This window comes from Zootoca vivipara, chromosome 13 (genome assembly GCF_965207765.1).
Source record: "Zootoca vivipara chromosome 13, rZooViv2.hap1.1, whole genome shotgun sequence".
NCBI lineage: Eukaryota > Metazoa > Chordata > Lepidosauria > Squamata > Lacertidae > Zootoca > Zootoca vivipara.
The window spans coordinates 41,193,369-41,210,560 of record NC_142596.1 but is presented as its reverse complement, the minus strand read 5'-3'; the positions used below and the strand labels follow the sequence as shown (position 1 = coordinate 41,210,560).

The 17,192-nt window shown below is 47.4% G+C and overlaps 1 protein-coding gene across 1 annotated transcript in view; it reads right to left on the bottom strand.

Moving 5' to 3' along the window:
• Positions 1–6,422: 6,422 nt before the first annotated feature.
• Positions 6,423–17,192, bottom strand: part of ADAP1 (ArfGAP with dual PH domains 1) — a 74,342-nt gene continuing 63,572 nt past the window's right edge. Inside the window, exons 9-11 of the mRNA XM_035131487.3 lie at positions 14,648–14,719; positions 12,396–12,624; positions 6,423–11,298 (exon numbers count right to left, since the gene is read on the bottom strand). Coding sequence (XP_034987378.1) covers positions 11,270–11,298; positions 12,396–12,624; positions 14,648–14,719 — 330 coding nt within the window. The 3' untranslated portion in view covers positions 6,423–11,269. The remainder of the gene's footprint in view (positions 11,299–12,395; positions 12,625–14,647; positions 14,720–17,192) is intronic.

Genomic DNA, 17,192 nt, shown 5'->3' with positions numbered 1-17,192 from the left:
ACAGTTGCACATTGTAAGGGAAGATGGGAGGGCAAATTGTTTTTCAGTGGAACTCTTCTGCCACCACTGAGTTCAGTGAAAAGCTTTAAGCTTTCCCAAAGCACAGCATTGGCAATATCACTGTGTTTAAGGATTGGAATATGCACCTGTACTGTACAACCCACTGCTGAGAATGAGCAGGTTCATGCTGTGAAACAAAGCCTTTTGATGAATGGCGCTCATGATTTTTGTACATGCTTTGCCTAAATTGCAATCGGTAGCCTATTTCAAGGTTCTTACGCTGATTAAAATTCATTTTTCTCCTCCCAATGTCTTGCTGACATTTAGCAGCTTGTGTGGGCTGTTGCTGGGTTTTTTCCTTAAAAGAAAAACCCACGTGGAGAGAGACGCAAACAGCCCAAGCTAAATCCAAATCCCTAATTTGAAAACCTGTCACATGGGGACGCTTGTGTATTTCATTTTGAATCACTAGGTGGCACCAGAGCCCTCATTCTTGGCTTCTTGCTGTTTTCAGAAACAAAAGGGGCTCTTATCTCCGAGTCCAGCACCCCTCCCCAATGTTGAATTGCTTTTAACAGCAGCAAATGCATAGTGCGGAGTGTTAGGAAACAATTTTCCCTCTTCATCCCTGCGCCCACCATATTGTTTGGTCGAACTGCATGCAAGGTTCTCTCCAAATCAGCTTTCCCAAAGCTGATTGTATGCACCCATGTGCAAACCAAAAGCTTGTACCAAGTGGTTCCTGTGGTAATAAGTGTAATGGCATTACTGACATGATTTAATTCAAGGCAACTGTGACGTTTCCAAGAATTCAGAATTGCTTGCCCAAGGAAGTGAGGGAGATGACAGAAGCCCTGTGCAAGACCCCAGCTGGTTTCAGGTCAGTGTTGGAAATTCACCAGGCCCCAGGCCCATTTTGCACCTGGCTGTCAGCCACTTGTGACCAAGTGAAGATGCTTGGGTGCCAGGATGGCACCTGACATCTCCACCACCTGAATGCGCATGTCTGGGGATCCTTGGATCTGGACTCTTTTAACATACTAGCAACACATCTTGTAGAATTCTGTCCGTTATACCGGTAGTTTATCTGCACAATCAGAATGAACTCCAGGAACCAAAAAGGCATATTGAAAAAGGACCAATCTGGCCCAAAAATGGCAACTAGGCAATCTATTTTGGCGACTATAACCCTGGTTTACAAAGCCATTTGGCACCTAGCTTATATATCTGAATTTCTAACACTGGGTAGGGTAGGGAATCACAATGCCATAGCAGAACCACTGCCCTGCATGCAGGAAGTGGCAGGCTCAGTCCTTGGCACCTGCAGTTCAAAAAGAATCAAGTAGTTGGTGAGAAGAAAGACCCTAGGAGTTGCTGCCGGCCAATAGCAGGCAGCACTAGTCAAGAAAAAATGGACAAAATAACTTGGCAAGATAAGTCACCTTCCTTGGTTCTTCTTCTTGTTAGCATCTGTCTGTCTTGGGAGACAATGGAGTGCACCTCTGGAGGTGAAGTCAAACTGCACAGTGGCCTCCCCAGGATGCAAGCCTTGGCAATGTGTATGGAGGTCCTGGGCTGCCCAGACGACAAGACCTCCTGAATAAGAAAGCAAGTATGCCAGATCTCTCCGGCTAATCAGACAGACTCCTCTGTAACCCACCATCACATCCTCCCAATTAACCTTTTAAGGCAGACCGTATCCTTATATTACAGATATTAAAAGGACTGCTTGCCTACCAATTATAGGTTCATAGTGTAATCTCCAGTTGCTGCCCTTGACTCTAATCACAGTGCTTGTTTTAAGCTTTAATTGTTGTGTTGTAGACTATGTTTTGCATCTCATTGCCATTTGACCCTCACAGTTTGCGATTTACTCTGCACCAGTGTGTGGATGGATGGGTATGTGGTTGGCAAGCAGAGCAAGCAGGGGTGGTAGCCCCTGTTATAATACAACATTATTATTATTATTATTATTATTATTATTATTATTATTATTATTATTATTATTATGTGTCTATGACAGCTAAGAGCTCTTCATATACAGTGGTACCTCGGTTTACAACCACAATTGGTTCTGGAAGTCTACTTAACCTGAAGCGAACTTTCCCATTGAAAGTAATGGAAAGTGGATTAATCCGTTCCAGATGGGTCCGCGGTGTTTGTAAACCAAAAGTATGACTGTATCTGATGTAGAAAGCTTGTGCCAATATTAGGTCTTCAAGATTCTTTGTTTCTAGTGAGCTCATAATAGAAAGTAAGATTGAACCCAGGGCTTTTCTGTTCCACACCTTGGGTTTTTGTACTCCTGCGCTTCACTAGCTTGCTTTAGTCTCACAGAATAAAACTAGGCTCTGTGCAGCATCTATTCTAGTCAACCTCCCCATCCCTCAGGCAGGGCACCAAGAGCATCCTTGTCAGGTGCTCAATCAAGCATCTTTTGCTTGACAGCTCCAGATTTTCACAGCCTCCTCTGGTTATGCTCCTTGCAGTCAGCATGTACTTCCTGCTGTTTAGCCAAAATACACATCCCAGGATCTTAAACCAGGCCTTTTTCCTCCCAGCCTTGGCAAGTAGGATAAGTGATTGTCCCCTCTCTCTTGAGATACTGCTAAATACTTCAAAACTGTCATCATCTCTTGTCTGTAATCCTCTTTTTCGCTAGACTAAAAATACCTACTTCCTTCAACCTCTCTCGCAGGGTTTGCATTCAGGACCTTTCATCAGCGCAGCTTTTCTCTGAACCCTCCTCCGTTGTAACATCCACCTTCATGTGTGATGCCCAGAACTGGCCTCCTATTTGCAGGTTCCAAATAATGGATTGAGCACCCAAACCTGGTGTTTTGAGCAACCCTGGAACAGTCCCACTGCTGTGCCACGTTCTTGCCAGTCTTTCTCTGTTAAGCTCGAAAGGCTTTTTTTCTCTGAAATTTGGTTGTGAAATAGGTGTTGGCCTTTAAAGGCATTTGCAGAAATAACATACCCCGTGCAAGTTGGGAAATGCTTCCTGGGTAGCAAGGCCCTTGTGAAGCAAGCTGAATGTTTTGAAACGGCAAAGTGTGAACAGGGCATGAAGGGTTCGCTGACCTTGATGCGAAGTGCTGCAGGAGTACATTGAGAAGGGGGAGACAAATATTTTCCAGTGGACATGTTGGGTTGCTCCTGGGCAGGGCCGTCTTAGGCACCTTTGGCGCCGTGGTGCGACGGATCCCTCCGCCGCCCCCTGCCGCCCCGTTTTCCAGCGCGATGGGTGGGTGCCGGGCTCAGCGCGCAGCGCGGCCGCCAAAAGTGCTGCTCCCCGGCGGGCGGCCGGGAGCAGCCGCGTGGCGCCCCTCCTGGCGGGCCGGTGCCGTGGCGCCCTGCGCCACCCAGCCTGGCCGTAGAGCCAGCACTGCTCCTGGGCACTAGGGAAAGCTCCTCCTTTAGCTACACAGATTGTGGTGGAACTGATATGAGCCATACGCACATGACTAGCAGTAGACATTGCTCTGCACTGTCCTTTTCTGTCTGCTCTGTATACATGTAATCTCAGTTCTTAGATCATGAAGTAAAGGTAAAGGGACCCCTGACCATTAGGTCCAGTCGTGACCAACTCTGGGGTTGCGGCGTTCATCTCGCTTAACTGGCTGAGGGAGCTGGCGTACAGCTTCCGGGTCATGTGGCCAGCATGACCTAAGCCGCTTTCTGGCGAACCAGAGCAGTGCACGGAAACGCCGTTTACCTTCCCGCCGCAGCGCTACCTATTTATCTACTTGCACTTTGAAGTGCTTTCGAACTGCTAGGTTGGCAGGAGCTGGGACCGAACAACGGGAGCTCACCCCGTTGCGGGGATTCGATCCGCTGACCTTCTGATCGGCAAGCCCTGCAAATATTACACCTATTAAGAACCCAAGAGCCCTGCTAGATCAAGCCAGTGGCCCATCTAGTCCAGCATCCTGTTCTCACAGTGGCCAGCCAGATGCCTGTGGGAAGCCCGCAAGCATGACCTGAGCATGACAGCACTCTCTCCACCTGTGGCTTCCAGGAGCTGATATTCAGAAGCCTCCCCCTACAGAGGAAGATCATAGCCATTGTGCATAATAGTCCTCTCCACAAATTTGTCTCATCTTCTTTTAAAGCACGCATGGCCAAACTTGGCCCTCCAGCTGTTTGGGGACTACAGCTCCCATCATCCCTAGCTAACAGGACTAGTGGTCAGGGATGATGGGAATTGTAGTCCCAAAACAGCTGAAGGGCCAAGTTTGGGCATGCCTGTTTGGGCATGCCGCTGCATTTTATGGGAGCAAATTCCGTAGTCTTTAACTATGCTGTGTGAATAAGTACTTCCTTTTGTCTGTCCGGTGTCTTCCAGCACACAAAGCTCCAAATTTGGCTGTAGATGCTTATTTGTGTATCTCGGTAATTGTATCCTGCCTTCCAAGGCTCAACCCTTCTCATAGCTGCTCACAGTACAGTAAAGGTAAAGGGACCCCTGACCATTAGGTCCAGTCGTGACCTACAGTAAAGGTAAAGGGACCCCTGACCATTAGGTCCAGTCGTGACCGACTCTGGGGTTGCGGCGCTCATCTCGCGTTATTGGCCGAGGGAGCCAGCATACAGCTTCCAGGTCATGTGGCCAGCATGACAAAGCCGCTTCTGGCGAACCAGAGCAGCACACAGAAACGCCATTTACCTTCCCGCTGTAGCGGTTCCTATTTATCTACTTGCATTTTTGACGTGCTTTCGAACTGCTAGGTTGGCAGGAGCTGGGACCGAGCAACGGGAGCTCACCCCGTCGCAGGGATTTGAACCGCCGACCTTCTGATCAGCAAGCCCTAGGCCAGGGGTCCCCAGACTTACCGGCGTTTGGGCCGGTTCCCACCGCGCCGATCGCGCGGCGGGCCGGAGGACAGGGGAGTGCGCGCCCGTGCACATGCGCACGGGTGCTTACTGGCGCGGCAGCGCGCTTCCAGGGTGGAAAAAGCGCCGAAAATCCGTTGTGCGCATGCGTATGGGCCTCCCCCGACCCGGAAGTGCACCAGAAATGACCTCTTCCGGGTCGGGAGAGGCCCATACGCATGCGCACAAAGGATTTTCGGCGCTTTTTCCCCGACCTGGAAGAGCGCTGCCGCGCTGCGCGCTGTAAGAGCAGGCAGCGGCAGCGGGGGTCGTCGCGGGCCGAATTGGCAGGCCAATTGGGCCGCATCCGGCCCCCGGGCCGTAGTCTGGGGACCCCTGCCCTAGGCTCTGTGGTTTAACCCACAGCGCCACCTGCGTCCCATCCAGTACAGTACCGCAAGGCAATTTGCATGTAATATTGAAAGGAGAAGAAAACAAGCACAGAACCAGCCTTAAAGGCAGCCAAAGGAACCCCCAGAGGCAGAACAAACATGGAATAGTTAAGACTGCAGTCCCATTCGCACTTAGAAGTGAGTCCCTCTGAAAGTGAATAGTTGGCTGAATATACACCAAGAGGGATAGCACTGTTAAACTGCACCAGAATATCAATGATTTGCTGGAAAAACTCTTCAGCCACTGATGATGGCACATATAAGTAAAGGGGGAGCTGATTTAAGATCTTGGGGCAAAGGAGTTCCATGTATGAGGTGCTGCCCTAGAAAAACAAAGCTCCTCCTTATATTACTACCAACTGTACCTTATAAGATACAGGAGAGCCTGCTTCCACAGGTGTATAGCCCCTCCTGGCTGGTTTGGAGGCAGCTGTTATTGCAGGAGTACCTCTGAAAGGTATGAAAGCGTCACCTGGCAAAGGTGGGAAATCCGGCGCAACTTGTTTGGATAGCTAACGGCATGCCTGCATTTGTCTCTTCAGAGAGCCCTTCGCCTCGACATACTGATCTTCTGTACTGGGAATTCCCAACCTCTGGAGGGCTAGTGTTCTGTGAAGAATAGTTAAGCACCAAACAGCTTAACTATAGAGCGTGCCTGATGTACATCTCTATGGCTATGGCTTCACTGCCTTTTAATCAACCTCCATGGAGGAGGAGATGGGCCAAGATCACTGCTGCATCTCTCCCCCTCACATCACTGGACCATCCTATTTCAGGGAGGCTGCCTACTTTTGAGGAGGCTGCCTGGTGTACCTCTGCATGATATACTGCTCTGGATTTGCAGTCTTCCCATCAGCCTCTGCTGCAAGGCAGGTGATTCTGCTGTCACATGTCTCTGTATCAGGCATGACTCAGTCTCTTCAAGTGCAGAATAACCTGCTCAGTGGAGGTTTCCCATCCCTTCTCTGCATGAGTTGGTCTCCTTTGTGGGCAAGTATTTATTGCTCTTGTGTGCTATAAGTAAAACTTGCTGAGATGCAATAATGCCGTCTTCACTTTTAAAACTCTGCTTCTGATACTGGGTAGATATTTTGAAAACTCTTTATCATGTTGGCTGCGTCACCAATTTCTTTGCTCCACAAATTTAACCAGGCATTTGTCTCCATTGATCAGACAGAATAATAATTTATTGGCATGGATGACATTTAGTACCAAATTTTTTTATATAACAAGCGACTTAACACATGTATGCAATGGATAAGAGGGCATTTATCTTACAAACACTGACTTAAGAAATGCATTCTGTTCTCAGACTTGAAACATACCTTTCTCCCTTTTACTGAAGTTGAGCAATCATTTCGGGGGGAAACCAAGGCCGTATTGTGTGTGGCACTGATACTGCTGTGGGTGTGCTCTCTTTTACATAATTTGAGAAATGGGTGGAGATTATTGTTGAGCCTATGGGGGAGCGAGAATTAATATAATTCAGCAGTGTTGCGGGGGAGGGGGGAGAGGCGAAGCGCCAACCAAGTGGTAGAGCAAGCAGATGTTGGCAAAGCATGAAGGCTGCCTAAATCTGTCAGTATTACTATAATAGAAAGGTAAACACAGCTAGAACCATAAGAGGGGGCGTGTGGCTTATAATAGCGTAAGGCAGAAATATTTACCATATTGTAACTTGTTTGCTAATTCATCAGGAGTCCCAGCGAAGGTTTGTTAGTTGGGGGTGGTTCTCTGGCAGCAGCAAAATCTATGAACTTCTGCAACAGCCACTTAGCTGGGGGTAAAAAAGGGCAAGAAAGACCTAGGATCTCATGCCCTCGGCCAGGAATAGCCAGCACAGTGCCTCCAGATATTGTTGGACTCTTCCTCCCGTCAGTCCCAGCCACCCTGGCGAATGATAAGGCATGGCAGGAGCCGTAGTCCAACAACCTCTGCAGGACAACCGTTGCAGCTAATGGGCCTTTCACCAAATCTATATGGACTTTGCTTCCTGACATGTTTCCAATGCATTCCACCTGTGCAGTGGGGTTGTTTTGTTGAAGGGGGGAGGCTTGTAGGGCCCGCTTTGGGTTAGAGGGGGGTGGGCTTAGCAGAAAGCCCTCCAGAGGGCCCCCTTTCTGTGTCAGAGGGCCCTTGCGAGTGTGGCTGATAGAGGCAGCAGCAGAAGACGCCAAGGTCTCGATGCTGCTGTTGCAATTTCCCACAATGCTCCCGATTGAGCATCACTGCAGGACATTGTGCAAAATGAACACAGCAATTCTTAACCCCAGCTGCTCCCCGCTCCCCGGAAAGCAGTGGGTGGTAGCCAGAACAGGCAGAACAGTGGGACCACCAGCAGCTACCCAAAGAAGCTGCATGCTGAGTCTGGGAAATGGCCCTTTCAGTCTTCTACAGTAGTACCTCGGTTTATGAACACAATTGGTTCCGGAAGTCTGTTCATAAACTGAAGCGTTCATAAACTGAAGCGAACTTTCCCATTGAAAGTAATGGAAAGTGGATTAATCCGTTCCAGATGGGTCCGCGGCGTTCGTAAACCGAAAATTCATAAACCGAGGTGTTCACAAACCGAGGTTCCACTGTATAGGAATCTCTTGGGTACAGAACCATTTCACTTCCATATCTCCCACCCAGCTGCCAGCAAGCTGCTGTTAAGTCAGCCCTGGGTGGAAACCAACAGGGATGTTCTGTCCGTTGCTCTTGCCCACGTGCCGCTCGTTTCAGTGGACACCCTGCAGGATTTTTCTGGCTTTCCCTGAATGAGGCAGTGGCACTGCAGAGTCTGGGCCCAAAACAGGTAATGCCCTGAGGACCAGCTCCATTCTGCTCATCAGCATGAAAAGGATACAAACCCAGTACAAGACTGGGACAAGCTTCAGTGCAGGGATGGGTAGATCGGTGCTGGACCAAGACGTTTTTGCTGCCCGAGACAAAGGAGGCAGTGGTGTCTTCCAGCCCCGCTATTCACGTACAGATACTGAACTGATTGGCAAGTGAACGTTAATTCAACACTGGCGGCAAAGAGAGCTTCCTCCACCATACCAGAAGGCAGCAAAGAAGGCTGTTTGAGAACCACCCAGCTGTGTCCTCCCAGCTTTTGCTGCCCACTTTGTCAAATGGTAGGGCTGGCCTGGGGTAAGATTGCAAAGATGCACGCTTGAGCAAGTAGCACACTTTCACCCTGATCCAGCAAGGGAAGTCTGTCTCTGGAAGCTCATGGGGTGCTCATTCTGAATTCATTCATCCATATTGCAATGATCAGCTGGGCCTATTGAACTTGTGTTGGGAAGGGTTGGGTGGGGGGTTAGGGCTATGCAAACATACATTCCCACCAGAGGACCCTGGTTATGTGACAAACTGCACTTAATTAGAGCCAGATCAATTTACAAGTGGGGGGGGAGTAGTTAAGTCAGTTGCAGCAAAATTAGAGATTTGCTTTGTGTCACATCTTATTGTGGCATGAGTTTCAGGGACTTTAGCCCACCTCCTGATAATGCCAAGGTTGCAGGATTATGGTGTGACATGAAACTTTCTGCAAGGGCTTTTGCTTAGCCAGGAATTGTCTCAGATTGGCCATATGAAGACCCTTTGTTTTGTCAAAGGGTCTATCTGTTATTAACATCACAGGCAGATTCCCCATCCTGCAGGCAAATTTGGGGCTCGATTACCCCACCGTTTTCTCAGAGCAGTGTGCTTTTTTTTTTGTTAAGGCCACTTCTCAAGTTACAATTTAGCAGCCCAGAAGGAACTTTGTCCAGAGAACCCTGTGCGCACACTCGTGCACACAAGGTTCTTCCATTCTCTTCCATGGACGGGACAAGTGCGATATCCACCTGGCCATACCAATGCACAGGTATGGCCCAGCCAGTTTCAAGACCTATGGAATCCAGTGGGAGATATTTAAGCATGTGCTTAAGCTTCGTTGAAACCAACGGGTGATGCAGGCCAACCCCAGAAAATCCCACTGCACTGATAGGAAGCTGGCTTATGCCAAGTCAGACCAAAGGTACCTCATTCGGTATTGGCTTCACTGACTGGCAATGGCTCTCCAGAGTTTCAGGTAAGAGACTTTCCCAGCCCTAATTGGAGAAGTGGGGATTGAACCTGAAGCCTGCATGCACAACAGGTGTCATGCCCACTGTGATACTCCCATTCCCAAGCAGCGCACAGGATTGCAGCCTTAAAAGTGCTTAGCTTGCCGATTTGTGCCCGGGTTTCCCACATACTAATTTTTATCTCAAAACCACACCAGTCACACAAAGCCATTCAGCCGTTTTCAGGAATAAAGTGTGTATGCGGGCACACTTTGAAAGGACTGAATATATTTCAGCTCGGTAGCAAAAGTGCAGCTGAGAATCCCATGATGTTAACAATGAGCTTATGTGGAAGACGTTTTCCTGTTAATTTTTACAACGAATGGCTCCCTTTGTTAATGAAAATCAGAAGAAAGTCACAACACATTTTGGACTCGGAAAGTTAGGTCTGATCACCACGCCTCTGGCTGGGCCTGCTCAATCTGTGGCCTCCCAAGTAAAAAATAAATATACGTAGCCACATTTTTTGGCCTACATCAATAACCTCAGGGAGGTAGCAAAACAGATTCTATAGAGCCTCTCTGGTGGACCAGTTTTGTTGGAGCTGAGGAGGAGTGTGAAAAGTTTCATTTAAGAAAGGCTTTCTCTACCTTTTCCACGGCTTCCACCACTTTTCTTGTGATGGTGCCAACATTATCAGTTGCACTCCCGTGAGTCCATCAAGAGTGAGGTCAGGAGCCATCACCCTCACTCCGAAATGGCTTCATCACAAGATCATGTCAACAAATGGAATCATCAGCAGAACAGGGACCAGATTTCCGGTCATCGCGCTGAAGCCCAGTAGGTCGAAAAGAGCAAAGAAAAAGACACACACTTGGAGCTGCAAGCACAATTGCCACGACAGATAAACTTCCCCCCCTCTTTGCGTATTGGGTGGGGGGTGAAATTAGGGAAGGGACTTTTTAACTTGGCACCAAGTTGCCTGCCTCAGCCCAGAACTACACCAGGCTGCATGGCTTGGAACAACCATCTTCCATTTGAATGCTCTGTGAATGCCTAAACACCAGTGGTTGCTCGGAGAGTGAGGAGGGACAGAGGGAGTTGTATCTGAGCGGTGGTGCGCTCCCTATCAAAGGAGCTTCAGATTGGTGGTGACCTCACTGCCAGCACCTCACCTCTCATGACAAGCACGCTGGTGGGGGAGCGCCACTTTCTCTGCCTTCCCCCTCACGAGCCTCCGCTGCCACACGCCATGACCAAAGCCATTTCGTCCAGCAGAGGTGGGCCTGCTGCTTAGACCTGCAGCATCACAAGGCGATAGGCGAACCACAGACCAATGCACATAAACGTTTAGTCAAACAGTTGTATGAAGTGAGGCTTCGCGGGATGCGGTGACCAGCCGGCGGTTGTCTTGCGGTGTGCACAGTGCTTCTGGGCTTTGTGATGATTCTTTCTAGTGGGTTTAAGCATAACGCATGACACCCTTTCCTGGGTGTTTTCTCGGTATATGTCAAGCAAACGGCTGCCATCCTCTGAAAAAGACATCCTTGGCCGCTGGAGATGTTTAGACCCTTTAAGAACGTGGGCCACCATTACTGCTTAGGGAGGGAGTAGACTGTGCGGGTATTTTTCCAAATGAGCCTCTTGCCGAAGGCAGCATGTCACATGTTCAAGGACAATGTCCCCGAAGGAAGTGTTTCACACAGCCTGAGATGTTAAGAAACGCATCATCACCTCCAGCTTCGGAAATGCAACTTTTCATATGTATTTTTTTTTAAAAAAAAGTGTCTGCTTTGGCCCCACAACACTGTTGTCACCGGCCCAGAGGCCACTGTTATAGCACCTCCCACCTTGCTAGTCCGACGTGATTCGCTGAATATGTTGTCGTTGCTCACATTGCAAGGAACAAACAATGTTATTGGGTTGTAAACAGATTCTCCTTCCTTCTTTCTCTCCAGCATGATACTACTATGGTTTATGCTTGAAATGGGCTTCCACTGTGAGGAGGGGAGGAAACAACAGCATTAAAACACTGACATGTAAAGGACAGCTGCAACCTTAAGTGGTTAGTTGCTAAACTACGCCTGACCATTAAGTGCAGATACAACCGTCAGGTTGCATCCAGTAGACCTATTGGACTTAATGAACCCAAGTTAGTTGTGTCTTTTAATTCCAGTAGGTCTGCTCGGAGTTCAACAAGGGTTCACCTTGTGTCTTAAAGTTCAGCCAGTTAATTGATTAAAATGCTTTTGATTGATTACAAAACTACTAATAAAAACCACGGGTGGCAGGTACGTAATAGTTTTGGAGGGAATATCTTTTTTTAAAAAAACGGTTTTATCCATAGAAACTTAACAAAGAGGGTTATGCTTGAAAAAATAAATAAAATTCAGACCAGCCAGCAGAGCAAAAACCACACAGGAATCACTCTCCAAAAAGTACAGTATAAAGTGTATCTTTTAAAATATGATGCATATGCTAAGAACAAAGGAAGTATACTTCTTTGTTTTATTCCCTATGCAGAGTGAATCAATTACTTAATAGCTTGACTGATGAAAAGTCAGTCAACTGATTTAGTTCCCGGGCATACATTCGAAAACCCCATCTCCGCTGCACATTTAAGGCAGGACCACGCCACTTAAAACAGTCATGAGTTCCCCCCAAGGATCCTGGGAATTGTAGTTTGCTAAGGGTGCTAAGAGTTGTTGAGAGGCCAGTCTTCCGCTCCCAGAGCTTCAATTCCCAGAGTGGTTTTAACAGTCAGTCCCTTTTCCTAGGGAATTCTGGGAATTGTGGCCCTGGGAGCGGCATAGGGGCCTCCTAACAACTCTCAGCACCCTTAACAAACTACAGCTCCCATAAATCTTTAGGGTGAGCCATGCCTGTTTAAAGTGGTATGATAGCGCTTTAAATGGTGTGAATGTGGCCTAAGTTTCTCCACCTTCTTCCTTCTAAATGGCGAATGAGGAAACCCATTTCCCCCTCCCTTACAGGGCTTAGGTCTTCCTTTCAGCAGCGGGTGCTGGGAACCGGATCTTCAAAACACAATCTGACCCGCCATCATTCCCAGTCACGTCCCACCCCTTTGCCATACCTGCATATTCCTGCGGAAGCATTGGCCTGCTGATCACTTTCTGGAAAGCTGCGATCCACTCCAGCTGGTCGCTTTCCGTCTCGCAGGCAAAAAGGAACTTCCTGTCTGGAGTCACAATGGTGATTCCATGTTGCCAGTGGTTCCCCTGGATGGACGGCGGGAGCCCTTCCAAGACCTTGTAGCTGTTTTCTTTGCTTCCAATAAAGACTTCCCCCCTGGCGAAGGCATCCTGTGCGGGCAACATAGCATAGGATCTCAGAAGATCAAGGAGGCAACGGCATTTTTTCTTCCAAAAAGTCATCCATGTTCCCTAGATTCCAAAGGCTCGACACTGTTGTCCCTGTTCAAAATGCCTTAGGGACTTATGACAAAGTACTAATGCAATGCAATGCAATGCAATGCAATGCAATGCAATGCAATGCAATGCAATGCAATGCAATATCTCCTATGATGAAGGGCATTGCATGAGATAACAAACAAAAATTTTGCAGATCAGTTGACATAATGTCCCTACCTTCTTGGCTTCAAAGATTTCTGCAGCGAGTTTTTTTTGTGGGGGGTGGATGGGGGTTAAGGTTTGATTTCAGGCAACTGGAAACTACAATTCCCTTCCCTCTCTCAAGCTGTATACAAAACCCCCGACCTTTCAAGGAAGTCATTTCAAAATGAACAGGAAGTCTCCCATTTTTCCCAGCATCCCAACTGGTCCCCAGCATCCTTGACAGAAGCAACTTCACACAAAAACTGCAGCCCCAAAGGGAAATGTTGCAGCTTCAGACAGTAATTTATTCCACTGCCTATCTGTTCTCAGTTTTCTTTCTCTCTCCCCACCCCCAATTCATCTCAATCTGTGCATCTCCAACTTGGGACTAATAAAAATTGTGCCCTAGCTTTTCTGTGAAAGGGCAAGAATATAAGAGGACCTCTGCTGGATCAGGCCAGTGGCCCATCTTGTCCATCATCTTAGAATCATGGAATTGTGGAATTAGAAGGGATCCCAAGGGTCACCTAGTCCAACCTCATGCAATGCAAGAGAGCCTGACAGATGGTCATCCAAACTCTGCTTAAAAACCTCCAAGGAAGGAGAGTCCACAACCTCCTGAGACTATCAAAGAGCTCTTACCATCACCTCGCATGGATAGCTAAGTTGGTTAGAGCATGTTGCTGATGACACCAAGGTCGCAGGTTTGATCCCCATATGGGACAGCTGCATTGCAGGGGGTTGGACTAGATGATCCTCAGGGTGCCTTCCAACTCTACAATTCTATGATTCTATCTTTTGAATGCTGAGTTGGAATAATATTTCTTGTCATTTGAATCCATTGATTCAGGTCCTACCGTGTGGAACAGCAGAAAGCAAGCTCTCTCCATCTTCCATGTGACAGCCCTTGAGATATTTGAAGATGGCTATCCTGTCTCCTCTCAGTCTCCTCTTTACCAGGCTTATCACACCCAACACCCTCAACCATTCCTCAAAAGGCTTGGTTTCCAGGCCTTTGATCATCTTGGCCTTTGCTCCAGGTCCTTTGGCCCCCCTCCTCTGCACAGGTTCCAGATTGTCAACAACCTTCTTGAACTGTGGTGCTCAGAACTGGACATAGGACTCCAGGTGGGGACTGACCAAGGCTGAATAGATTTGTTCTGTTCTCACAGTGGCCAGCCAGATGCCCATAGGAAGCCCATAAGCGGGACATGAGCACACCACCATTTCCCCCCACTTGCAGTTCCCCAAAACTGGATAGATCAATTTAGTTTCATTCCATGACAGTTTTGCACATGTTCATTCATATTAAGTCTGCCCCATCTTATTTCTGGGACCAGTGGGACAGAAATGAATGAATGAATGAATGAATGAATGAACGAACGAACGAACTGGTTCACAAAATTCAGAGAACAGTGAAATTCAAAGGATACTCCCGTTCTGATCTGTGTATTAACTAAGGAGGTGCAAATCAGTGCAAAATGTGAACTGAACAGAATCCACCCTTATCTCCAGTCTTTACTGGCCCTTATTAATCCCCCCCCTCATTTGGAACATTTATAAGCCCCTTGATCAAAAATATACAAATATATATAAAACAGCCACCATTGAAAACAAATCTGTTTGAAAACAAATATGCATAGAATCGTTATCATTAAAAGCAAAGATAAAAATCCTTTGGGAAAGTGGAATCTTTTGAAATCCTGCCGTGAAGTTCTGTGGTTGCCAGTCCCTGAATCAGCCTGAGATCATTAGTAAACATGGGCCTTACCAGGGGATCTTTGAAATACATTAGTCTTCTGTCATCCATGGTGAACCACCGCTTCTTGAAGCCTTCAGTTTGCTAATAAAGAATGGGAAAGAGGAAATAAACAGTGGAGAAAACATTTGTATTACATGGAGTTCAGTGGGATTTATTTCCAATCAATATGCTTAGGAGGGCAGCCACGGGCAATTAATTTATTTCTTCAGGTGTGAATAGAACATGTTGAAGTGCAATGCCAAAATGTAGATATGACAATTAAATCAAATAGTTTCCAACAATGCTACTAATGATTGAGCAACTTTCTTCCCTCCCCCCTACAAAGGGCAACGTCAATTAAAGTATGGCGAAAAGCCTAGATTTATTTAATTTGCAGCTAATGAATAGGTTAGCCACAGATACAGCTTGATTAAAATGCTATTGGCTCACGGCAACAAGAAAACCATCTCTCTGCACGTCTTCTTAATTAGGATAGAGATGGTGAAGTGTGAACAGTGAGCAAGACTGGTGTGCTTGCCTTCGAGGCTAGATTTAGGAACAGATGACCCAAGAAACTGTCTAGGATGTGGCGTCTGGAGATAATCGCCAGGTTCAAGGTATACACATAGTAAGTGCAGCTTTCTGAAGCTCAGACTCTTCATTCCAGCTTGGGATCCAAACCTGGAGGGTTAAGAACCCATCGGTTTGGAAGAGAAAAATGGCGCCTCTCAAAAACAAGATACAGTAGTGATTTCTACTTACTCAGGGCACTCTCTAGCTATGCAGAATATACAAGTTTGAAAATTAACAAAACCAAAAATTAACCCAAATATAACCTGATCCAGACCTTTGAGCTTCTGGGCCTTTCATAATGCTGATGTGTCAGTTGAGGGGGGTGGGGTGAGGCCTCTTGGCTCCAGTGACAGGACGCCATGGTCCAACGTGCGTTGAGGGAGTTTGACAGCAGGGCATGGAGTCTAAGGAAGACTGCTTTGCCCCTCACCTTAGTGACTGAACAAACCCCGAGCTTTCAAATAAACTATAAACACAGATATGCAGAGCTATCCAGTGTGTTGCGCAGAATGTCACATGTATTTGCCAGTCAGGCAGACGCCCTGGGTTTGTAGTTGGCGCAATGAGCTCCTACGCCCCAGGGAAGGAGTTTGTTCCCTTGAGGCCAAGATGGCTGACCTGGAGAAGATGAAAGAGGCTGAGACGTTGGTGGACAAAGCCTTTAGGGCAGGGGTCAGCAAACCTTTTCAGCAGGGGGCCGGTCCACTGTCCCTCACACCTTGTGGGGGGCCGGACTATATTTTGGGAAAAAATATGAACGAATTCCTATGCCCCACAAATAACCCAGAGATGCATTTTAAATAAAAGCACACATTCTACTCATGTAAAAACACCAGGCAGGCCCCACAAATAACCCAGAGATGCATTTTTAATAAAAGGGCACATTCTACTCATGTAAAAGCATGCTGATTCCCAGACCGGGCTGGATTTTGAAGGCGATTGGGCTGCATCCGTCCCCCGGGCCTTAGTTTGGGAACCTCTGCTTTAGGGACACGGTATCTGCGTCCCAGAGTGACAGCTCTCTGCTGTCATGGAAAAGGAGGGTCTCCAGGAAAGATGGCGTCACTCTAAGGGAAATTATCCCTTAGAAAGGGCCCCATTCCCTGTGGAATGAGGAGTTGTTCTCTCCTGCCAAGGATACTCCTGCAAGGGATGGAGATACTCCCGATAGTGGACGATTTGATCATCAGGGACCTAGACAGCTAGGTTTATGATGCGAGTGCAGGTGGCATAGTGACTTGCCTTCCCAGCACAAAGTCTGTTATACAGCGACAATAATTCTTTGCAGGAAGCAATGGATGCCACTCTGAGTGCCTTGGAGGACAAAATATGGTCTATAAATGTAATAAATAATGCAAAAAAGAAGAAGATGGTATGCAAAACAGCTCAATTTGACCAATGATGGCTGTGTTGCATAATTCAGCTTTTCTTTAAGCAGAATTTGGGGGTGCAAAGCTTTTTTGGGGTTTGGTGCTTCGGGCCCCCAAAACACACCCCAAGTCTAGGCCAATTTAAGGCACTGTTTATGACTGACCCCATCCAGAGCTACTTGAGTCAGTCAGCCCCAAACAGCTGCTGCTTTGCCCTGCAATTATAGGGCGAACTATTACGAGGTTTCAGCTGTCTAGCTAGTGTAAAAATATCGTAGCCATTTTGAGGTTTCACATATTGGCCTCCGGAATTTGCTTGTACTACAAAGTATACTAGTATATGTCAGCTTTCTAGCTCATGGAGGAATACCCTAAAGATTTATTTATCTTTGTATGTGACGGCTGCTTCATTTTAGATCTGATGTGATGCCATGGCTTCCAGCCATAAAATGCAAACACGATGCAGATTTTTAAGCTGTCTATTTCCAGTTTACAACACAGCGCACAGTAGACGGTACCATGTGGAAAACATGGCTATATATAGGGCTTGAACACAGAGCACTCATGCACAAGATAGACAGTGTGGTGTTGCAAGTGTCTTGACTAGGACCTGGGAGACCAAGTCTCAACTC